Source organism: Rhodamnia argentea, chromosome 11, assembly GCF_020921035.1.
Source record: "Rhodamnia argentea isolate NSW1041297 chromosome 11, ASM2092103v1, whole genome shotgun sequence".
In the NCBI taxonomy this organism is placed as follows: domain Eukaryota; kingdom Viridiplantae; phylum Streptophyta; class Magnoliopsida; order Myrtales; family Myrtaceae; genus Rhodamnia; species Rhodamnia argentea.
Window position 1 is genome coordinate 16,617,390 of NC_063160.1, and position 19,206 is coordinate 16,636,595.

A 19,206-nucleotide genomic window follows, 5' to 3' on the forward strand; every position below is an offset into this window, starting at 1 on the left:
CACTAGTACTAGGCAAAAATACTAAACTAACGGTGAGGTCGGTTTGCACGTGACAATGGGTCTATATGTTCTTTAATTATATCGGCTATATAATTGGGGAAAGGAAAAAATAATTCAAGAAACATGACAATGATGATGGACAAACTTGAAACTAAAATCAAAGCAAATTCTCAACTTCATGAATATGAATAAAGGAATTTCAACGTCTTCCCTTTTCCATTCATCATATGCAATTAGGATGCCACTGATTGATGTAAGCAAATAAGCTACCTTAAAAAAGTAAAAAGGAAATGCCGGCAGAAAACGATTGACTAAGGAATGATTAGGTTTACAGCTAGTGCAATGAGTGACATATGTTTTTGGAGTTGATTTTCTGATTGGATTCTTTCACTTGTCAATCATTCAAAGATGAGCGTATAAATTTTTTTTTACACCAGAAGTGGACCTACTGAAAGCCTGAAAAAAAAAAAATGAATGCAAGCAGATATTTTCTTCATTTAACATTATGCTGGGAAATTAATGAGTGAACTGCGAATAAAACCGAGGTTGGTCAAGTAATTAAAGGGATGACCACGCAAGTGTGGATTAGACATGTGACATGGGTTTGGTAGCCCATATCTACAAAGCGAGAACATTTTCATATAGATAGTGCCTATCCAGGTTTTGGCTCGCATCTTAACTGTACTAAAAAAAAAAAAAATTCGATACTAAGAACAGCTTAGCAGGTGGGCTTTGCTATAATGGGCTTTGGTATTGGAGTTTCTAACTTGGCTGGGAAATCTTCCCAGTTGGGCCAAGGTTAATTTCCATGTTACCAAATCTGAGAAAAATTGGATCTGCTATTGCATGTAGGGGTGTGCATGGTCCGGGCCGGTCCGGTCCAGGCATGGATCCGGGGACCAGACCATAGTCCCGGTCCCCATGTTTTTGGGACCAAGGACCAGACCGGGACCGGCGGTCCGGGTCCAAGCCGGCCCTGGTCTGGTCTCGGTCCCGGCCCAATAGAACCGCTAACTATTAAAAATCTAGTCAACTTAATAAATTATGCCATGGTAAAAACATTGCGACTCGCTATGACTTTTATGATCGATTAACTTGATCAAAATGTTCGAATTCAATATCAAATCCAGCCATTACATGATAAAAACATCACTAACCGCACTCAAAAAAAACTGCAGAGAGAAAAGATGACCAAAAACAAGATGGAAAATAAGACTAAAAAGAGAGTCTTGAGGAGGAGAGTGCGACCGTGCAAGGTTGGGAAAAAAATGGGCGATGGACTTTTATTATTCTGTTTTGTTTTCAATTTTTTTTTTGCAATTGTATATATTTATATATAAATAATTATATATTATTGGCGGTCCGGTCCGGGCCAGGCCGGTCCGGTTCCAATACAAGAAACCCGAGGACCGGACCGCCTGGTCACCGGTCCCATTTATTGGGACCGTGGACCGGACCATCCACCTCAAGGACCGGACCAACCCGGCCGGACCGGGCCGGTCCAGGGCTGGTCCGGGCCGGTCCGGTCCAGTTTGCACACCCCTAATTGGATGAGCCGATTCACAAGCGAAGGATAAACACAAACAGATGAGCCTCCAGCTGAAGTTGTTCTGCAGATTCTGTGACATCATAGCGAAGCTTCGGCCCCTCCATCCAAGAGATTATACCGCTCGGGCGAAAATCTGCGAGTTTCACAGCATGGAACATTCAACATGGACACATCCATCAAGAAGTCAAGGTCTTTTCGTGGAGAGGATGCAGTTCGAGGGTCAGAGAGGAGTCGAGGTCTTTGTGGCTTTACACGTTGATGTTGGGACCATCAGGACTAAAGAGCATGATAGACTAGGCATGCGCGTGGTCTTTTGGCGTCTCATATGTTGATATTCTGGACCACTACGTGTTGCATGGTTCGTGAGAAGTCCGTAGCCTTTATGGACTTTTCGGTGATGTCTGGCCTTGAAAATTATTCAAAAAGTCCTAAACATATTGTACGACAGCCAATTTAGTACTAAACATTAAGGACAATACTACAGTACTTTGCAATGACATAGTCATGTAGACATGAATTAATTTTTAGGAATGATTTACGGTACGATTATTCATTTCTGTTACAATGGAAAGGTATACATTGCCGATAATTGGCGAATCCGAATTTCTGCAACATCGTTATTGTGTAGTGGCCCCTTCATCGTAAATTTCACGGTTAATTAATGGCAATTTAATTAGCATTTAAACTGGATTATGTATGGAAGTAGGACACGTTCAAGAAGTCAATGTCTTGATCGAGTTCCCAATTCCAAAGTCTCTAAGGTCATCGAGTTTCGTTTTCACGTACGTCTACACGCTCAAGAGAGGTCTTGGTCGTTTGTCGTTTCTGTCATGTCTGATCTTTAGCCAACGTGAAGGAAACGTCAATTTTCGAAATTTTCCTTCAACTAAAGAGAAACGATCCTGCAAATACGTAGTGAATTTCCTTAGCAAGCCAAACATTCATGGTGACACCGACCTGACTAAAATGACCAAAAATAATAGTAAAAAGACGAAAAATAAATGACTGTCCCACATATGTTTCTCACTCCTTAGTAATTGCTACCTAGGAAGATTTTGCCTAGCTTAGCATAAAGAAAAGTTTGACATGACTAAAAAAATTTGCTCAAGCCGCATACTTCATGCCCTCAACCACGTTCACCAATTTGCATCATCATTTTATCAACCGACTGCTCTTCTTGCTGGCCTGACGAATTTTCCGTTGATCCACCTTCGCACCATACTCCTCGATTATTTCCCTGGAGCTGAGCGAGTGAGATTGAATGGAAGGGCTTGGCCAACACTAGTTTTGGAGCTAGAAAAGCCTCCGAAACTTGTTTCATCGTGGGCCGTGACTTTGGATTGCTACTCAAGCAAGCAAGCGCCAAAGAAACTACTAGAACGATACTTCTTGCGACGGAATTCTCTCTTGGGATTAGCAAGCGCGGGTCCAATATTTGGTGTAGCATAATATCTTCTGTGACGAGTGCCGGCAACATTAAGATGATCTCACCTGGATGCTCACCCATTATTGTTTCCATTGCTACCATTCCAAAGCTATATACGTCGCATTTCTCATTGATGACCAAAGTGTAAGCGAGCTCTAATTTAAGGTCAAAAAAATCATAATTAGGTGAGGCTTGAAACCAAGTTTTCAATGTTAGCTAGTGTACTATCAAACGACATATTTGTTAGCATGATGAAGCATCAATGGTGTTGTTAACCACATACATGGGCATATAGAATATAAATCTACCTATGTGCATCTAGTAATAACATTCTAGAAATGTGCAGAGGATTGTTGCTCACCCGGTGCTATATATCCACGAGTACCTGCGATATTTGCAGTGAGATTAGATGAGAAATTAGGTTCTACTAGTCTTGCTGTGCCGAAATCTGATAGGAATGCCTGCATTTTGTTGTCGAGCAAAACATTGTTGCTAGATATGTCTCGATGAACAATTGGCCGAGCACAATCATGGTGCAGGTAAGACAAAGCATGTGCCATATCCCAGACAATCTGGAGTCTTTTAGACCAGTCTAGGTCCACCGCTTCAACGTCACCTCTCAAAACACAGAATAGACTTCCCCTTTCCATGTACTCATAAATCAAGAACATGCATCGCTTGTGTAAGCAAAAACCATGGAGCTTAATTATGCTTCTATGTCGTACTTCTGTTAAGTGCCTCACTTCATTTCGGAAGCTCTTGTCCAAAGATGGATCCTCTGCTTCAAGACGGTGAAGTTTTTTCAATGCAAAGATTTTCCCATTGGGCAGTTGTGCTCTATAGACACTACTGTATCCACCAGTTCCAATGCAATATTTGATGTCAAAGTCTTCCGTTGCATTGATTATATCTTCATATGCAATTCTCCCATCATAATTCCATATTGACAAGAAATCTCCATTTTTTTCTACTGTCTCTGATTGCATGCTCTTCATTCTACGCCGAAATATGATCAAATTCCCCAAAACCAAATAGAAAATGAATGATATAACCATCACTGGTATAAGTACCACCATAAGTACAGCCCTCGACTTTCTTTTGGAACCATCAACCCTCGACATTCTTCTCGAACCATCAATCGTTTGCAAACCTTCATTGCCTATGAAAGATCCATAAGGAACATGGGCCAGATTTTTTGGAATTTTTCCCGTGAGATCATTATACGACAAGTCAATGTAATCTATATGACCAAGAGTCGGAGGGATTGTCCCCCAAAGCATATTGAGACTCAGATCCAGGTGGATCAAACTCTTTAGATTTCCCAATTCGGGAGGGATAGGACCATCGATTCTATTACTATGAATGTCAATTACTTCCAACGTGGTGAGGTATTGGAGACAAAGAGGGAACTCACCAGTTATGTAATTGTGAGACAAGTTGAGGTGCCTGAGCTTTGGGAGTGCACATATTTGAAGGGGAAAGATAGTAGTGAAGTGACTATCATGCAGTCCAAGAAAGACCAGATTTGAGAGCAGAGAGAAATCCATGCTGCTGAAATCCCATTCTAAATCGTAGCCATATTGGCCTTGTTGTGTTATGTTTATATTGACAATGCTTCCAGAATCATCGCATGAAATGCCGGGCCACATGCAATGTGCTAAAGAACCGTTGTTTTTAAGGAAGTTAGGCCACCACCCACTGCGACGAAGAGCATTTGCCTCTGTTTCCATGGCAGCATATTCCAAACCTTCATTGCCTTCCAAATTCATATAACCAACGTCGAACAGATTTCTTGGAACTTTTCCCGTGAGATGATTGTACGATAAGTCGATGTAATCCAAGTTGGAAAGCTTTCTGAAATTGGGAACTGAGCCTTGAAGAGAATTGTTCGCAAGATTGAGATAGCCTAACATGACCAAATCTTCAAGTTCATGAGGGATATTTCCGGAGAAGATGTTCAAGCTCAAATCTAGATGAGGGAGACTCTTCAAATTACCTATTTCGGACTGGATACATCCAGTGAATTTGTTCTCTTCCATACTCAGATATGCCAATTTTCTCAAGTTCCCTATTCCGGGAGGAATAGATCCATTGAAGGCATTTCCTTGCAAATAGAGATTAGTCAAGTTCCTCAAATTCGCGAGAGCCGGAGGGATAGGGCCATCAAGGGAATTGAAGCTAAGATCTAGGTGAATAAGCTTCTTCAGATTTCCCAATTCACGAGGGATAGGACTAGTGATTTGATTATTATGAATGTCAACAACTTCTAGCAAGGTGAGGTTTTGTAGACAAAGAGGTAACTCACCGGTTAGGTAATTTTCCGACAAGTTGAGGTGCCTGAGCTTTGGGACTGCACATATTTGAAGGGGAATGATGCCGACGAGGAAATTATCGGGTACCTGAAGAGAGGCGAGATTCGGGAGCAGAGAGAAATTCATGCTGCTCAAATTAGTTACGACCCAGCAGCCGTAGCAGCGTCCCAGTGGCATGTTTATTTCGATGACGCTACCAGAATGGTCGCACGAAATGCCGCGCCACGTGCAATGTGACGCGGAGGTGTTGCTCGTGATGGCATCAATCCACCATCCACTGCGACGAAGAGCGTCTGCCTCTGTTCCGGTGGCAATGGCAGGGTAGCTGTAGGAGAGAGCTAGCGCAATAAGGATCCATGTCGCTGCGGTCGTCGGCTTGCCAACATGCGAGCCGACGGGTCTGCTTACAGGATTCAAATGAATAATGTGGTATATCTTCATGCTTTAGAGAGAGAGAGAGAGAGAGAGGACCTCTTCTTTTTGCTGTAATAATATATAGAAGGGCAATAACTTTCTGGAGAGCAATTCAACATAACGACTTGGAATGGAAGTCAAGTCTCGTATCACCATCACCAAAGTCTCCCGTGAATTTTAATTATTACATGACCTCGTTCTGAATGTAGCACTTTTTGTATTTTGAATCTTGTTGTGTAACACATGTTGCTTTAATTTGAAAAAAAAAATATTAAAAGGGCCACAGTCCACCTCCATAATCTAAAAGTTCAGCTCGAAAGAATATTATTTAGATAAATTGCTCTGGAATTTCGACGCTCAAGTGGGAGTTTCGATGGAATAGGAGCTGAAATCTCCGGTGTTGACCTGCCTGTTTCTTCGCACAATTGCAAGTATGGTAAGGTGATTTTGCGCCTATTTGAGAAATTAGGGTTCGGGTTCTTCAAGAGCGCATCATATTTTGCCTCAATTCCTTACCATGGGGCAAAAAGATCTCTAAACGTTGTGATTTAGAGGTTTATTGCGGACTTTATCTTATTAGCTAGTCACGTCCGTTAAAATAAATTATTGTCATGCTGGATTTTGTACCCTGAAAATTTCAGGCCGGGGTAGGACCGGCATCGGTATTTTTGACACCCCTACTAACCATTACGATGGATTCTCCGAGGCCATATTAAAATTTAATTGATCAGTTAAGTCCGTATAAAAGTCCAATTTTATCCAAACATGAATTGTTAAGTCTCTATTGACATTTTTACAATTAAATGAAAAAAATTGCGAATGGAAATTTTTAGGTTTGTGCAAAACAAATTTCTATATTTTTTTTCTATTCTGGAAATAAAAATTTTGTACGGTTACAAAACGCATTCTTCCGCTCGTAAACTCGTCCAGAGTATAGAAATAGAAAAAACTATTTCTGAACATAAATTGTTTCTATGAACAGAAATGTTACCAAACTCACCCTTAAGTTGCCAGAAATTCCTATGTGTCATTAATTCCTCGCAAGTCACATTGGAGAATTTAATACTACATTAATGCCACAGTGGATCCTCAAGCAAGAAAAAAATCACCTAAATAACTTAAGCAATCAATTTTTAAAATTTACGGCACTAATTTTCCGGCAAGCAGAATATTCTGCTCATGCGAATCTCAAACTTTCGCGGTTTTGTGATTCAATCAGAATTTAAACCAGTATACGAATCCAAAACATTAGAAAAAACAAAATAAAAAGAAGAACATAAACGCAGAATGCACGTCTGCAATTCGAGCGCGGAGAAGTCAAGGTCGTCGGGGCTTCGTTTGTTGATTTTACGACCATCACACCAGGTAGAATAGACATGTGCCTTCTTAAGAAGTCAAGGGTCTTTTCGGGTTTTCAGGCGTGTTGACTTTTGGATCAGTACGTGTTCGTTGGGTCACTGGAAGTCAACGTCTTCACGACACTTTCATCGATGATGTTTGGCCAAAAAAATTTCTAACCCGTTGTAAGGGAAAGGTCATGGACCGATTTTTCAGCGTTTTTTTTTTTTATTTGTGACTCACATGCCTTCAACTTACGAAGCAAAGGAAATTAGCAGGAGGTAAATGTGTCGTGGAGTGTTAATTTTTAATGGTATTAATTCTATTCTTTTTGAAGAAAAGTGTGTTAGCTCACAAAGTTTCAAATAATCTCGAGTGTTCAGAGAGACCCGTTGTAACCAAAGAGTTTCGTTGGTCATGCATAATCTAAATAGGGAGGTGCAAAGATACTAACAACGTTCTAACTTTTTTGCGCGCTCATTTTGATGCCATAACATTTCAAATCTTGTCAAATGATCAAGCAATTGTCATAATTGTTAAAAGCATATCACTTAAAGTTATGTAGGGTTATTATTATTTTTTTTTGCTGGAAATTTCCATGTGACATTAATTTTCGAAGAGCCGCGTCGGTTGATTTAACATTAAATTAATGTCGCAATGAATTTTTCGATTGAGGAAAATGCTAATGTAACGCAAATGATCTGTTTTGTTTTTAGAAGTCATGACACTAGTTTTCTGGCAATTCTGCTCGTTCGAGTCTGTAAACTTCGCTATTTTATGATTCAATCAGAATTCGAGCCAGGATTAATGTATGGATGGAACTTGTGCGACTCCATCAAGAAGTCGAGGTCTTCGGGGTCGTAAGATCACAAGTGGACGATAGATTAGACATGGGCCTACTCAAGAAGCCATGGCCTTTTGCGGGGTTTCACGCGTTTTGATTTTTGGATTAGTACGTGTTAGAATGGTTCACAGGAAGTCATGGTCTTTGTGCACATTTACGGGGTGATGTTTGGCCCTAGAAATTTCTAACTCGGTGTAATGGAAAGGGTCATGGAGCAATTTTCCAGCCTTTTTTCTTTTTCTGACCAACAAGCCTTTGTGTAAATATCAAACCAATTACATTGACCACGCATTCCAACCTTTACTGGCACTGTCCTGTATAGATCGCCTCTCATGACTCCTATAAATTTAGTTATTTTGGACAAAGACTTAAGTTGTAGATGCCATATAAAGCTCATATCATCAACCGCTTTTATCAAATTGCCTCATCGTTTTATCAACCTAACGGTCAAAGCTTGTTAAATTGGCCGAAGATGGAGGGACGGGTGCAAGTGAAGGAGTTTAAGCTTTTAGCCTCATCTCAACCAAACCCTCAAAGTTCAACGGGGACTCTTTCAGACAAGTTCTCATAGCTCGCATTTAGATAAGTGAGACTCTTTAAATCTCCACTTTCATGAATGATTTGTCATTTGAGCAGAACATTTACTAGCAGTTCAGGAACCATATTAAACAAAAATCATGCACATGGCCTTCTTTCCGGAATAGTTTTATAACTTGTATATATTTCCACAAAAAGTACAAACAACTTGAGCAGTAACCTAACCTTTTCCAACCCAGCCAAACAAAAGAAGAAAAAGAAAACGCTAACCACCCCCAAGATAGAATTTGGGGAGAATTGCACAAATGATCTCAAAACTTTAGTTCAATATGCAATGTCGTCCCCGAACAGTTAATTTGTGCAATGCGGTTCTGAATTTTGGCCTAATACGCAACATTGTCTCTAAACTTTTGATTTGTTCAATGTGGTCCCTAATGTAGTCCCTAGACTGTATTAACATGTTTAAAAGTTCATTGACCATATTGAATATTGAACTAGAGTTCATGGGTTACATTGAACAAATCAAAAGTTTATGGACGACATTATATATTGGACTTAAGTTCATAGAACTCATATAACAAATTAAAAGTTTAGGGATGACAATGAACATTGGGCCAAAATTTAAAGACCATTTGTGTCATTTCCCATACAAATTTGTAGGAGAAAAATTGGATTTGCAATAGGATCAACTGGTTCACAAGCGAGACATAACACAAAGTAGCGAGCCTTAAAGATAATGAACAAATGGGTCAAGGTCTTTTGTGGAGAGCGTGCAGTTCGAGTGTCACCAGGAGTCAGAGTATTTTGTGGTTTCTGTCGCTTTTGGGACATGCAGCGGGTCCTTTGGGGCTTCACATGTTGATTTTCTGGACCACTGCGCGTCCATGGAATAGAGCCATGGAAGGAGCTGCCTTGCAAATAGAGATGAGTAAAGTTCCTCAATTTCAATAGAGTGGTAGGGATCGTGCCATCAAGCGAATTAAAATTGAGGTCTAGGTAGATCAGCCTCCTCAAATTTCCCAATTTGGCAGGGATAGGACAGACACAATGTGATTACTATGAATGTCGATAACTTCTAACATGATGAGGTTTTGGAGACAAAGAGGCAACTCACCGGTTAGCTCACTAGAGGACAAGTTGAGGTACCTGAGCTTTGAGTGTGCACAGATCTGAACGGGAATGATACTGGTGAGGTGATTACCAGGCAGCCCAAGAGAGGCGAGATTCGATAGCAGCGAGAAATTCATATTGCTCAAATGACTTTCGACCCCAAAGTCGTAGAGGCCTTGTTGTGGTACCTTTATTTTGACTACGCTTTCGGAATCATCGCATCAAAATGCCGGGCCACATGCAATGTGATATGGAAGTGATGCTCGTAACGGTTTCCGGCCACCACCCACTTCGAAGAAGAGCATCCGCCTCAATGAAGATCCATGTTGCTGCAGTCATCGGCTTGCGAACATGCAAGCCGACTGGTTTGCTTGCAGGATTCATATACGTCATGTGGAAATTCTTGATGCTTGAGAGAGAGAGAGAGAGAGAGAGAGAGAGAGAGAGGTGTTGGGGAATTTATCCCTCTAAAGTGAATGAGAAGGAAATGTGGGAGTCCCACATAGGATGAAAGGTAGATGGGAGATGGGTTTATTAAGTGGACCTCACAAATGGGTTTGGGCCCCAAGGGGCACCCCACTTTTGTGGAGGAGGGATGACCTACGCAAATGGATTTCGGCCCACTGCCGCGCGACGCCGCCGTCCGTCGGGGTTTCTTATATTCCATTTTTTATTTTTATTTTTTTTGGAGAATAACAAACAAATATAATTGTTCGTAAGCTTCGTGACTCTTCGTGGCTTTTCGTCCTTCCAAAATAAATAGTCCTCGAATAGGCCATTTCGGGATACGTTTTCTTTTTTCCCGAGCATACATTTCGGTTTCCTCAAAATCTTGCACACTTGTTTTCCCCTCATACATTCTGTGCGATAATTTTGCAAAGTTACGTTCGTTGGAGTCCTTTGAAGAAGTACCACTTCGGAGGAACGCGATCCGTTCTATCCCGGGAGACAATTGTCCAACGTCCTCGGGTACGAAATTTGTCTGAATTGAGGGGACAAATTTGTCTTAAGGAAACAGCGACATTCGTTCGGCTCGGATCAATATTCTGCATACTCGCTTTTCATTTGGCTAAAGGTTAGTCTTCTAATCTTATTTTCTGTTTATACGAACTTACAGAACAACAATCTTAAGACAAATTTTTCTTTATTTGGACTTCTTGTTTTTGCGCTTAGTTCGTATATTTTTTGTTGCAAACAATATGTTCTTCGTTCGTTCAGTGGTGTATTGATTTTCTGTTATGATGATCATTCTCGAACTTCAATCGTAACATTTATAAGAGTTGTTTTTCGAGATAAACGTATTTTTCTTTTGTGAACGTTGTCAGTAGTTTGTTTCTTATGCTTACCCGAATCTGTATTGAGCATTGTGAGTATTTTGTGTGGTTGTATATTTCGTCTACATCTTACAACTTGAAGAAAGCGTTGTGTTGAATACAACTTTTTTTTTTTTGGTAAGGTGTGTTGAATACAACTTTCATATAGTTGTCTTTCCCGAATTGTTGTCACTCACATACTCACGTGTTCTCCGACATAATTTGTTCTCCACGTTTTTAATTGCAAGTTTTCTTTGTTACGTCGTTTATTAGTAAATTTTATATTTTTTAGAAATGGCTTCGACTTCGACTCCGATTACTCCTATTCCGAATCATAGAGAAAAGCCGGAAAAGTTCAATGGGTCTGATTTCAAGAGATGGCAACAAAAGATGTTGTTCTATCTCACAACCTTGAACTTGACAAGATTCCTCAATGAGGATGGTCCTAAATTGGACGTTGGAGAGACAAATAAAGAAAAGGTTGCTGCTGTGGATGCATGGAAGCATTCTGACTTCCCGTGTCGTAACTATGTCCTCAACGGTCTAGATAATACTCTCTATAACGTCTATAGTCCGCTGAAAACGGCTAAGGAGTTATGGGATAGTCTAGACAAGAAATACAAAACCGAAGATGCTGGATTGAAGAAATTCATTGTCGGCAAATTTCTAGACTTCAAGATGGTCGATTCAAAGACCGTCTTAAGTTAGGTTCAAGAACTTCAAGTGATTATGCATGATATTCATGCTCAAGGAATGACTCTAAGTGAATCATTTCAAGTGACCGCTTTTATTGAAAAATTGCCACCTTCCTGGAGAGATTTTAAGAATTATCTCAAACACAAGAGAAAGGAATTGTCACTTGAAGACTTGATTGTTCGGTTGAGGATAGAGGAAGATAATAAATCTTCTGAGAAGAAGGTTGGCAGTAATCTGGAGGTCTCAAGGGCCAATGTCGTTGAAGAAAGATCGAAATCCAATAAGAAGAGGAAAATGCCTAGCAAGTCGGGAGAGGGATTCACCCAAGGTCCGAAGAAGTTCGTTGGCAAATGCTTTAAGCGTGGAGAGTCCGGACATCGAGCCAAAATCTGCAGAGCCAAGAAAAGACAGAAAACTCGGGCAAATGTGGTGGAAGAGATTTCCAATGGTGTTGATGATATCAATCTGACTACTATGATATCCGAGTGTAATATGGTGGGAAACCCCAAGGAGTGGTGGATTGATACCGGAGCAACTCGTCATATATGTGCAAACAAATCGATGTTCTCGTCCTACACAACCGTGGGGGATGATAAAAACTCTATATGGGTAATTCATCGACCTCTAAAGTTGAAGGTGTTGGAAAGATTGCTCTGAAGATGACATCTGGGAAAATTGTGACACCGAATAATGTTCTTCATGTGCCGGATGTTCGCAAGAATTTAGTGTCTGGATCTCTCCTTAGCAAGAATGGCTTCAAGTTGGTGTTTGTATCTGACAAGTTTGTACTCTCCAAAAATGAGATGTATGTAGGAAAGGGTTATCTGAGTGATGGTTTGTTCAAGTTGAATGTAATGACTGTTGTAACCAAAGATGATATGAATAAAGCGACTTCTACTTATGTGCTTGGGTCTCCTAATTTGGCATGCTAGACTAGGACACGTTAACTATAAGAAATGAATTAGTATGAGACTATTGCCGAAGTTTGATTGTCCAAGTGAAAAGTGCCAAGTGTGTGTCGAATCTAAGTTCTCTAAGCCTCCTTTTCATTCCGTAGATAATAGAGTCACAGAACCTTTAGATTTAATACACACGGACATTTGTGACTTGAAAGCAATACCTTCTAGAGGTGGTAAGAAGTACTTTATTACGTTTATAGATGACTGTTCGAGGTATTGCTATATCTATTTACTTAATAGTAAAGATGAAGTCGTGAATGCTTTTAGAACTTATAAGTGTGAGGTTGAAAATCAGTTAAATAAGAAAATAAAAATAATAAGAAGTGATAGAGGAGGTGAATATGAATTTCCTTTTGAGGAAATTTGTTCTGAATTTGGTATCGTTCACCAAATTACCGCTCCTTATACACCGCAATCGAATGGTGTGGCGGAAAGGAAAAATCGATCCCTAAAGGAAACAATGAATGCATTGTTGAACAGGTTCGGTTTACCGCAAAATTTGTGGAGGGAAGCTGTCTTGACAGCAAACTTTATTTTAAATAGAGTACCCCACAAAAGGACACAACAAACTCCATATGAGAAATGGAAAGGCGGAATGCCTAACTTGAATTATCTCAAAGCGTATGGGTGTTTGGCTAAGGTTGCGATTCCTAAGCCTAAAAGGGTTAAGATAGGACCAAAGACTGTTGACTGTGTTTTTATCGGATATGCTCAGAATAGCAACGCATATCGTTTTCTTGTTCATAAGTCAGAGATCCCGGATATACATGTTAATACGATCATTGAATCAAGGGACGCTTCGTTCTTTGAAAATATATTTTCGTATAACATAGTATATGAGCCAATTGAAAATAATAAGAGGTTTCGAGGTACTACATCTAGAAGTGATCCAATGGAGGATGAACCTAGACGTAATAAAAGGCAAAGGACTTCTACGTCTTTTTGGACCCGAGTTTCTGACATATTTGTTAGAGAATGAACCTCGGACATATAAGGAAGTCGTGACATCTCCAGAAGTCTCGCTCTGGAAAGAAGCTATCAATAGTGAAGTTGAATCCATCTTGTCAAACCATACTTGGGAATTGGTTGACCTTCCTCCTGGCAATAAGCCATTACAATGTAAGTGGATATTTAAGAGGAAAATGAAAGCAGATGGTACTATTGATAAGTATAAGGCTAGGCTTGTCGTAAAAGGTTACGGCAACGTGAAGGTCTGGATTATTTTGACACTTATTCACTGTCACGAGAATTACATCTATACGGATGTTAATTGCTATAGCAAACCTTGTATAGACTTGAAATTCATCAAATGGATGTCAAAACAGCTTTTCTAAATGGGGATCCGGAAGAAGAAATATATTTACAGCAACCTGAAGGGTTCATTGTTCCGGGATAAGAGAATAAAATATGGCGGCTTATCAAGTCACTATATGGCTTGAAACAAGCACCAAAACAATGGCATGCTAAATTCGACCAAGTTATGTTGTCGAATGGTTTCAAAATTAATGAGTGTGATAAATGTGTATACGTTAAAAACACTCATAATAGCTTTGTCATCTTATGTCTATATGTAGACGACATGCTTATAATGGGCAATGATAGTGAGATTGTCAAGAAGATCAAATGTTTGCTCGCAAGTAAATTTGATATGAAAGATACGGGGATCGCAGATGTCATTTTAGGAATTAAAATCCGTAAAACATCTGAAGGACTATCTCTATCTCAATCTCATTACATTGAGAAAATTCTTGAAAAAAGCAAGAATTTAGGCATATCACCAGTAAGTACACCGATAGATGTTAATTTACATCTTTCAAAAAATACCGGTGATAGTAAGGCTCAAAATGAGTATGCAAGTATACTAGGCAGTTTAATGTATGTCATGAATCGCACTAGACCGGACATAGCTTGCGCGATAAAGCAAGCTAAGCCGATTTACAATTAGTCCAAATGAAAATCATTGGAAAGCTATGAAGCGTGTATTGGGCTACTTGAAGCATACTCAAGATTATGCTTCGCATTATACAGAGTATCCAGCGGTACTTGAGGGATCTTGTGATGCAAATTGGATAACCGGCACTAAAGACACAAAATCGACAAGTGGATATGTATTCACACTTGGTGGGGCAGCGATGTCATGGAAATCATCCAAACAAACTTGTATTGCTAGATCCACTATGGAATCATAATTTATAGCTTTGGATAAAGCCGGTGAAGAAGCAGAGTGGCTTCGAAACTTCTTGGAAGATATTCCTAATTGGCCTAAACCATTGCCTGCTGTATGCATACATTGTGACAGTCAAGCAGAAATAGGAAGGGCAAGGAATGTCATGTATAACGGTAAGTCTCGACACATACGTCGAAGACATGACACCGTAAGACAACTTCTTTCTAGTGGAATTATCACCATTGACTATGTGAAGTCAAAAGATAATATTGCAGATCCATTAACAAAAGGCATAACTAGAGAAATAGTTGTAAAAATATCGAAAGGAATGGGTTTAAGGCCTATAACTAAGTCCTCATAGCGGATACCCTACTTTGTTGATTGGAGATCCCAAGATCTAGGTTCAAAGGGACAACCAAGTTATGAAAATCGTGTAGAGTAATGTAATTTATTACTCATTCCTAGATGAAGACAGTACTAATATGTGTAGGTTAAGCGAAAAGCTTTTAATGATTCTGAATTGAGTATGTGATATACTATATGTTCAGAAATCACCTATGTGAGTGTGAAGTGAGGGCCGCTTCTGTGAGACTTGAAAAGGCCGAATTCTCTAAAACACTCATGAGACCAAGCGGTGTTCATGGCCAAAACGAACACAACGGTGAGAACTAACTTTGTTCGAGAGAAAGTTATGTGATTTTTATTGTCTAGGCTTACACCAAAAGTCGACAGTTCAAAGACATCAAGTCTACCGATTGACCGAGTAAGTCCGATAGGTTTCACTAGGGAAAGTTCAAAGTTTGAGACTACTTATCCCGATGTAACTATTTCTCAAGGAATAATCGCACATTGCATTTCATGCATATACGAAGAGTCGTGATGTCTGAATATCTCATTCATGTGGGGGATTGTTGGGGAATTTATCCCTCTAAAGTGAATGAGAAGGAAATGTGGGAGTCCCACATAGGATGAAAGGTAGATGGGAGATGGGTTTTTTAAGTGGAACCTCACAAATGGGTTTGGGCCCCAAGGGGCACCCCACTTTTGTGGAGGAGGGAGGACCTACGCAAATGGATTTCGGCCCACACGCGCGCGTGCCGCCGCCGCCGTCCGTCCGGTCGGTTCGGGCCCGGGCGTCGGGGCTTCTTATATTCCATTTTTTATTTTTATTTTTTGCCCATCGGTCTTTTATAGCCGAACGGAATTGTCTAGAAATTTCTGGACATTCGTCCGTGAACGAACAGTTGCAATTGTTCGGAAATTTCTGGACATTCGTCCGTGAACGAACAGTTGCAATTATTCGGAGAATAATGAACAAATATAATTGTTCGTAAGGAGTCGGTCGGTTATGAAAAAACTATCGCCCGAATTCAAGCTTCGTGACTCTTCGTGGCTTTTCGTCCTTCCAAAATAAATAGTCCTCGAATAGGCAATTTCGAGACACGTTTTCTTTTTTCCCGAGCATACATTTCGGTTTCCTCAAAATCTTGCACACTTGTTTTCCCCTCATACATTCCGTGCGATAATTTTGCAAAGTTACGTTCGTTGGAGTCCTTTGAAGAAGTACCACTTGAGAGGAACGCGATCCGTTCTATCCCGGGAGACAATTGTCCAACGTCCTCGGGTACGAAATTTGTTTGAATTGAGGGGACAAATTTGTCTTAAGGAAACAGCGACATTCGTTCGGCTCGGATCAATATTCTGCATTCTCGCTTTTCATTTGGCTAAAGGTTAGTCTTCCAATCTTATTTTCTGTTTATACGAACTTACAGAACAACAAGAGGGACCTCTTCTTTTCCTGGGAAGTGGAAGGCCTGAGTTTGCGGTAATATATGACCATCATTAAGGAGGAAACCCATCCGTATAGTTTCGCACAATAAAGTATCATAAACCTTTTACCCTTAAATCGACTCCATATCATATTATTGCGTCACCTGCCGCATGCCTTTGATTTCTCAATGTAAACAAAACTAGCTCTTATATCCCATGACCTCCTCTAACTAGCTTGCCAGGAGAAAATTTTCAAGTTCAATCAAATAAGAGACACCATACGGAATAAGTTCAGCCATGGTGTTGGCGTGTCGAAATCCCTCGACAAGGCCCAAGCGGATGAATCTTGGCTCAAAAGAAAGGGTTGAAGCCTAAAAGGATTGCTAACGCGAGAATCTTTTATCGAACTTAATCCGTTCGTTTTCCAATAAGGACTTCTGAGTTAGTTTTGGAGAGAGAGTGTCAAATGCAAAAAATAATTATATTGACACCGGAGGTGTAATATAGACTATTGATGATTCGACAGCCCCACTCCTTCGACAGTGAGACGAACTTTGACATACTTGAACTTAAGGTGCGACTCCTGAATTTAATCTACGGGGCCAAACCAGATTGTAGGAAACAATGCCGGAATCTAATCGACGACACTGGACGGGGGAATGTAGGACACAATACCAGAATTTAATCAACGGTATTGGACGAAATGGGCGAAGAGTACAATACCAGAATTGAATCGACGGTATCGAACCTAATGAGCAGGCACCGGAATCTAATCGACGACACCTAGCCTCGGATACGAAACTCACCGGAATTGAATCGACGATGGGAATCTGAAAGCTCTTGCTAAGCTAAAGGCTAAGAGTTTAATTGTAATGACAAGTGCTTGTGTTTGTCTATCCCTGTTGTGTTGTGTCCACGGGGTATTTATAGACTAGCTACGGTAACCGTCAAGCGATTATTTCCTTTGGCTCCACATTTTAACCTTTTCCGATAAGTCGTGTGGATAGTCTTTTGACGGTTTCTCGATTTTTGCGCCCTTTCTTTTCACCTCGTGGGGATTACCTCAAATCTTTCACTAACAGGCCCGATCGTGGCTCTTTTCGCGCGCTTCTCCTTTCGTCTCTCAAGGAAGATGCCGCCAAAACTTTCACGTGGCATCTTTGAGATTCTCTTGAGTCTGTCTTCAGTACTCCTACCCGTGAGCGATCAAAACTCTTGCTCGTGCTCGTCACATGGCTCTAGGAGTAACTTTGGGTGTTAACACATGGCTACTTATACAGTAAAATCTCGAGCTGGGTCTCATGACATCACTCGAACTTCGTTGCTTCGGAGCATCGCTTGCTCGATAAAACTGGAGGGGATTGGGACATTAACGGTATCACAAGTTTTGAACGACACTCACTTGGATGTCATAACTTCTTTCACGATTATTTGAGCATGGTATTTTTCAAATGGTGATCACTTGAGTTACAAGGCAATAATTTATGGTGAGTTATGTTGGATGATTCAATATTGAATTGATTCCATTTTCTTGGAAAAATTGTTAAAAAAGTCCTGAACCTTTCCCACTTTTGCCAATTCGGTCCTAAAACTTTTAAGTTTGCCTATTCGATCCTAAACCTTTTCATCTTTTGCCTATTCAGTCCTGTTGGCCGGAAATCGCTGATGTGGCATCGCTAACATTGACATGGAGAAAATATAATAATTTGTCAAATAATTTGTAAAAGAATTTTGAATTTTTTTTCACTTTTTCCTTTTTTCATGATTCGGGGTTCATGGACGATCCCCGTCGGCCCTACGCCTACGCCGACCCACGGGCAAGGCCGGCGACCCCCGTCATCCCTAAATCGAAGGGGCCGCCGGCCTTGAAGCCAAAAAGTAAGAAAAAAAAATTAATTTTTTAAAAAATTAATAAAAATTGTCCACGTTAGTGCCGGCGGTGCCACGTAAGACAACCAGCGTCCACGTCAATGGTTTCTAGTCAATAGGACTGAATCGGCAAAAGATGAAAAGGTTTAGAACTGAATGGGCAAACTTAAAAGATTTAGGACTGAATTGACAAACGTGTGAAAAGTGTAGGACTTTATTGACGATTTTCGACAATTTTCCCCCATTTTCTCTGCAGAACTCATCAAGACTCACTTGAGCATAACTCTAAGCCGTTGTCGGTTCGCAGCCTCTTGATGTTCTTGCATGTTTGATTATTTTTTTTTCAAATCAAGAATTTAAATTGCTTAAACAGACAAAAACCCCATTATTTTACTTCAGAAAGTAAACACAAACCTTCCAGCCTAAGTCATTCATCAAGATTATCACATACCTGATACCTCCTTTTAAGACAAAAGTTAATTCATGCGATTGAATTGTCTCTTCACATTGGATTTATTCTGATTCCGCAGCTTCGTGATTGCGAAGTGCCAGCTCCTCCATCGCAAATTTCACAGTTAACTAGTGATGACTTTGATTAGAAATTGAACCAGCTTTACATATGGAAAGTTAAACAAATTCACGGAGTCAAGGTCTTTGTCAAGCACGCGCTTCAAAAGTCAACAAGTCAAGATCTTCTGTCAGCTATCGGTCGTTGGACCGACAAACCTGGTCCGTCTCGACTCGCAAGAGTAATCGTGCTCTTTTGTTGTTTTCTCGATCGGATCTGTAGCCATTGTAAAGGAAACGCTAGGCAATTTTTGTCTTTCATCGACTAGAAAGCCTTCAACTAAATAGAAATGATCCTGAATAATAAGTAGAGATTATCCTTATGTAGCCAAACA

The 19,206-nt window shown here is 40.3% G+C and overlaps 1 protein-coding gene across 1 annotated transcript; it reads right to left on the bottom strand.

Moving 5' to 3' along the window:
• Positions 1-2,675: 2,675 nt before the first annotated feature.
• LOC115727176 (MDIS1-interacting receptor like kinase 2-like) lies at positions 2,676-5,728 on the bottom strand. The gene is made up of 2 exons (XM_048273050.1): positions 3,337-5,728; positions 2,676-3,130 (listed from the first exon to the last, which is right to left on the bottom strand). The coding sequence occupies exons 1-2, from the start codon at positions 5,726-5,728 to the stop codon at positions 2,676-2,678; spliced, it is 2,847 nt and encodes a 948-aa protein (XP_048129007.1).
• Positions 5,729-19,206: the final 13,478 nt, after the last annotated feature.

Bases quoted from the DNA above. Each gene is read 5' to 3' on its own strand.
- LOC115727176 (XM_048273050.1), bottom strand. From the start codon at position 5,728: ATGAAGATATACCACATTATTCATTTGAATCCTGTAAGCAGACCCGTC. The intron at 3,131-3,336 runs GTGAGCAACAAT...ACCTTAAATTAG, and splicing joins TCGTGGATATATAGCACCGG to AGCTCGCTTACACTTTGGTC.